Below are 6101 nucleotides of genomic sequence, written 5' to 3'. Positions count from 1 at the left end.
CATCCGCTGAATCCGACCAAGTTATACATATCCGGATGAGTCGAGTCGAGTCGTAGTGTATTGAATGAAGAGTCATAAAATGCTTGGTTGTTATATGGATATGAGATGATCAAAATATATTTGATTGTATGATGAATATGTTGTTGGCTCTAGCTTACCCGTTTCGTTGCATGGTTGTGTTGTATGTGGCTGTTCTTCCTTGCGATGATCATCAATTTGATTGATGGGAACAAATGGGCGAGGTTCTCGTGGTCAACAAGGGAATGGCGATTCCGCTACCTAGCCATCTGGGCTGGACCTTATACTTCTTTCCTTCATACTTTCTTTAGGGCTATGGCCCCTGTATTCATGGTTATTAGATTGTAAACTTTTAGTTAAACAGTTATTCTGCTTTTGTTGGCATCGTGGTGTGCCTAGTATTGTAGGGGTGATGTTGAGAACCCCAGGACTGCGTTGTTATACTATCTTATGTGTGACGTTTCCTTTAATTGCGTTTATAAATTAAATGGGACGTTACATTTGAGAATAAAGGATAATTAAATATGAGGGTAAGGGAAACAATTTAATTGTAGAATAAACATCAAATATAAAGTTTTAAACCAAAATTATATTACAGATGCGAAATAAATATCAAGTTTAATATATTTAAACCAGAATTCAATAATTTTGACAGTTCCATGGTTATTTCCATTTGCAAGCACATTTCCTTTGTTCAATTCTTGATTTCACTCACTCATTCATCTGTAATGTGTTGTTTCTTGTTCCTTTGATGATCGTATATCCAGTGGCGGAGGATAATTGTAAATTTTGAATTTTTTTTATATTAAATCAAATATTTTATTTCTTTTATAAACATAATAATTAATGGTAATAAATAATAAAATATAAAATCATATATAATAAAGTATAAAAAGATTTATCAAGATATTTTTATTATTTTTTTTCATTATAGTTTGAGTTTCTCATAAATTGTTCTCATATTTCATTCTCACCTGTTTCTTTTTTTTTTGTATTTGAAAATAAAAAGATATTTTATTTTTGCTCTTATTTCTCCTTTGTCCTCTTCCATTCTCGAGGAAGAAAAGAAGAAGTTAATTCTTTCGTCTCACTTGATGGTAAATATTAGTTTAATAATTTATTTAATGAACCTCTTTTATACTATTTTTATTTTATTTTATGAACATAGAAGAAAAAGTATTGTACTGTGTGTTTTTTATAAACAGATTTTAATTGTGATTCCATTATATGTCTATGTCTCTAGTTTCTCACAAATTATTCTCATATCTCATTCTCACCTATTTTCTTTTGTTTCTCAAGAGAAAAATATCTATTATTTTTTCTCTTATCTCTTAGTTGTTTTCTTCCATTCTCGAAAAAATAAAGAAAAAGGTAATTCTTTTTTGTCTCACTTGATAGTGAAATATTAGTTTAATAATTTATTTAATGAGTCGATTGTATATTAATTTTTTATTTTATGAACATAGAAAAAAAATTGTACTATGTGTTTTTTGTAATTGGATTTTAAATGTGATTTGATTATCATCCATTTTTCTTTTGAATTTTAAGTGTGGTTTGATTTCCTACTAATGATGGAGCTTATTGTTATACTAAGTTATGTATTCATTTTTATGGCAATAACTAAATGTATAAATTTTGGATGTATTATTTTGACTCTTTCATCAATATTGGTCAAAATTGGCCAGTCCGTATATCCTATTCTTTAGGCTCTGTTCACTTTAAAAGATGAATTTTAGGAAGTGAGAGGATGCATTTAGATGGATATGAGTAGATTTGAGTGGATAATTTTTTATGTTTCTTAGAAGGGATTTGGAGATGAAAGTAAATAGATTTAGAGATAAAGTTTGTGACAGTTTGAAAAGAATTTAATTGATATAATAGATAAAAAAATAATTTTAATAAATTAAAATATAAAATTACTAAGTTATTTGTATATTAAGAATTGATATAATATTATTATTAATATTATATATATATATATATATATATACACATATATATATATATATATATATATATATATATATATGTATATATATATATATATATATATATATATATATGTATATATAAAACGTGGTGGGGAGATAGCATATTACGGTAATCGTTGCAAATCTGCTCAATTTGGTGAGATCATAATTTTGCAAATTATCTCTCTCACTCACTCACAAATCTTTGCATACGAACAACCACCATCTTAGTAGATCTGCTCTCTTAAATTCATCTGCATCCTAAATTTACACAAACGAACAAACCCTTAGATAGGATTGAATTCTGAATAAAAAACAATAAAAAAAATATATTAGGTAGTTAATATCGTTGGTGGTTAAGTTCCTTTAATTCACAATTTTTATGTATTAATTCTTGTTCCTGTATGCAATTGTATGTGCTGTGAGTTAGTTCCACTCTTTACTTCATCATGATAACTCCTAAAAATCAAAAAATGCAAATTTAGAAGTTGGTGAACCTAAGTTGTGTTGAGTTCTTAGGGCTATTATGCAGATTCTCATATTGACAGTGATTTTATTAGTTTCATGTTATAAATAGGACAACTTTTCACTAACACAAAAAAGGCCTTCAACGTCACATGTTTAACGTATGCTCAAAAGAACACCAACGTAAAAAATGACCGGTGGCAGTTTTGTAAATAATTGGACAAATTTAACGTCTGCCCATCAGCGCCCTGACGTCAAGTAACGTCGGCCCACCAGAGCTCCGACATCATCTTCAAAAGGACGTCGGCCCTAAAGCTCCCCGACATCAAATTACGTCAGCCCTAGAGCTCCCCGATGTTAAATTACGTCGGTCTGGCACAGCACAGACGTCATTTTTTTCCTAAAACCAGCGCGAACCCCTCTCCTCCCCTCTGTTACGTTGCGCGTTCTTCTCCTCCATGCCGGCGACAGTGAGAGCCACCATTGTAGGTCAGTTTCTTCGTTTTTCACCACTAAAAATTGTTGGGTTTTGATTTGTGGATTGATTTAGGAGTTTTGAACCGAATATTTTTCATTTTCGTCACCATTTTGCAGTGTTATACTTCGTCTCTGTGGTGTGTGAAACGAAATATTGGCCTCGCACATTCTCCCCTCGGTGCCGGCAACGACGCCATTGCAGGTACGTTTTTTCATTTTCCACCACTGAAAGTTGTTGGATTTTGCTTTATGGATTGGTTTTGAGTTTTGAGCCCAATATTTATCGTTTTCGTTCCCATTTGGTAGTGTTTTTCTTTCCCATATTTGGCCAGCCTGTAGCACGTTCGGCCCCTAAGACCACTCTCCTCCAACTTCGATTTTGGTTTTGCAACATGAGGTTAGCTTTACTTATACTTCTTTTTGCATTTTGTTAGTGTGTTCATATTGTATGTATGTAATTGATTTTTTTTTTTACCGTTGTAGTTTAACATTTTGAATATTTTTTAGTTAGTTTTTTGGGCCTACTTTTTTATTTTGAATTTTTGTATTAATATTTACATAATTTTGAAAGAAATTTATGTTTATTGTTAGATTTCTTTTATTTAAAATATTTTCAATTTTATTTGATTTTTTAATACTATGGTTGCATTGTTGTTTTATATATGAAGATTTATTATAATTTTAATTAAATACTGAACGAACCTTAGTTCCTGTTTAAGATTTAGTACAAATGATTAAATTTTTAATCGTTTGTATTAAATCTTGAATTGTCCGATCGGACAGTTTGGAAGAATTATTTTTCATAATTTGTTATAACGCATACATTGAGGTTTATGCATAAATTTCACAAAATATCGATTGAGGCTAATTTGTGTTGTTCTCTATATGCATACTTGATTGTGATCATGATTAATCACTTTCATTTCGTGTACTTCAGAGACCAATGCAAAATGTTGTCGAAATTTTGTGAAATTTATATTGTTTGACTTATTTGTATATGGTTAGCAAATTATGAAAAATAATTTTTTCGAATGGGTAGGGCCTCACCTTGTGAGAGTTAAAAGTTTGAGATTGATTGAGTTTTTTACGAACATAGTATGGATCGAAGCTGGATGAATGAGCATCGTATAAGTGAAGAGTATGAAAAAGGGGGTTTCTGAGTTTTTGCAATATGTTCAAGAACACGCAATCTCAAGTAATGGGACATATTTTTGTCCTTGTGTTCGTTGTCTTAATCAAATACGTCATGACTTGGGAACAATGCGTGATTATCTATTCATCTTTGGTATAATGAGAAGTTATACACTTTGGATTTGGCATAGAGAAGTATTAGACAAGCCTACGACGTCACGAGGAAAAGATTATGTAGACGATTGGATGAATGATCATTTAGAAGATATGGTACGTGATGTTGGGGAGGAGAATTTTGGAAAATTTCATTTATATGATTCTCTTAAGTCCGATTCAGAGGAAGAATTATACCCAGGATGCACTAACTTTACGCAACTGTCAGCAACTTTGAAATTATTCAGTTTAAAAGCAAGGCATGGATGGACGAATACAAGTTTCACAGAATTGTTGGAGTTGTTAAAGGAGATGCTTCCAGAAAATAACACGTTACCTATCCGTAATTACGAGGCGAAGAAAGTTTTATGTCCAATGGGTTTGGAATATCAAAAGATACATGCATGCCCAAATGATTGTGTTTTATACAGAGACGAGTTTGTTTCACTGAAGGCGTGTCCAACATGTGGTTTATCGCGGTTTAAAAAGAAAATTGATGGAAATAGTGGCAATGAAGACAAAGATAGTCCACCTGCTGAGGTGATGTGGTACCTTCCTATAATACCTAGATTCAAACGACTATTTTCCATTAAAGAAGATGCAAAAAACCTGAAATGGCACGTTGATGGAAGAAAGTGTGATAATCTTCTTCGACACCCAGCTGATTCTCCACAATGGAAGAAGATTGATGAAACATTTCCAGAATTTGGTGCTGAGCCAAGAAACTTAAGACTTGGACTTGCTACAGATGGTATGAACCCTTATGGGAACTTAAGTAGCAAACATAGTTCATGGCCAGTTTTGCTGATGATTTACAATTTATCTCCTTTGTTGTGCATGAAGAGGAAATATATGATGTTGTCTATGATGATATTGGGTCTTAGACAACTTGGAAATGACATTGATGTGTACCTAAAGTCGTTGATCGATGATTTGAAACTGTTATGGGAAGAAGGTGTCGATGTGTATGATTCATATTCTCAAGAATTGTTTTGTTTGCGTGCAATGTTGTTTTGCACCATAAATGATTTTCCAGTATATGAAAACTTGAGCGGTTACAGTGCTAAAGGTCATTTTGCATGTCCCATTTGTGAAAAGAACACGAGTTATATTCAATTGAACCACGGTCAGAAAATTGTGTATACAAGACATCGAAAGTTCCTTCCTCGAAATCATCCTTATCGTAGAATGAAAAAAGCATTTAATGGAAGTCCTGAGGATGAAGTTGTAGCGAGACCCCGCAATGGTGAAGAAATATACAACCAAGTGGAAAACATTGACATTGTGTTTGGGAAACATCCAAAGAAAAAGACCACAGAGAAAAGCATTTGGAAGAAATGATCAATCTTCTTTAATCTTCCATATTGGTGTAAACTTGATGTACGACATTGTATAGACATGATGCACGTTGAAAAAAATGTATGTGATAGCGTCATCGGGACTTTACTAAATGTAAAAGGAAAGACTAAAGATGGAGTTAAAGCACGACAAGATTTGGCTGAAATGGGCATCCATTCTAAGTTACATGCACAATCAATTGGAAGACGAACCTACCTGCCTCCAGCTTGTCACACTCTTTCTAGAAAAGAGAAGCAAATTTTTTGTGAGTGTTTAAGAAGTGTGAAGGTTCCCCAAGGTTACTCTTCAAATATTAGTAGCCTTGTTTCTATGCAAGATTTAAAGTTAGTCGGTTTAAAGTCTCACGATTGTCATGTGTTGATGCAACAACTTTTACCAGTAGCTTTTCGAGCCATTTTACCTACTTCTGTCAGAGGTATTCTAACACGTTTGTGTATGTTCTTCAATGCCATATGCAAGAAAGTTATTGACCCTCGAGTGTTAGACGATTTGGAAAATGAGGCCATTAGACTATTGTGTCAATTGGAA

The 6101-nt window shown here is 32.6% G+C and overlaps 1 protein-coding gene across 1 annotated transcript; it reads left to right on the top strand.

Moving 5' to 3' along the window:
- The first annotated feature begins 4190 nt into the window (after positions 1–4190).
- LOC114194840 lies at positions 4191–5555 on the top strand. Its single transcript, XM_028085251.1, has one exon. The coding sequence runs from the start codon at positions 4191–4193 to the stop codon at positions 5553–5555; it is 1365 nt and encodes a 454-aa protein (XP_027941052.1).
- Positions 5556–6101: the final 546 nt, after the last annotated feature.

Source organism: Vigna unguiculata, chromosome 8 (genome assembly GCF_004118075.2).
Source record: "Vigna unguiculata cultivar IT97K-499-35 chromosome 8, ASM411807v1, whole genome shotgun sequence".
In the NCBI taxonomy this organism is placed as follows: Eukaryota; Viridiplantae; Streptophyta; class Magnoliopsida; order Fabales; family Fabaceae; genus Vigna; species Vigna unguiculata.
Note: the sequence above shows the minus strand (reverse complement) of the source record. Positions and strands in the feature narration are given on the sequence as shown.

Bases quoted from the DNA above. Each gene is read 5' to 3' on its own strand.
- LOC114194840 (XM_028085251.1), top strand. From the start codon at position 4,191: ATGCGTGATTATCTATTCATCTTTGGTATAATGAGAAGTTATACACTT.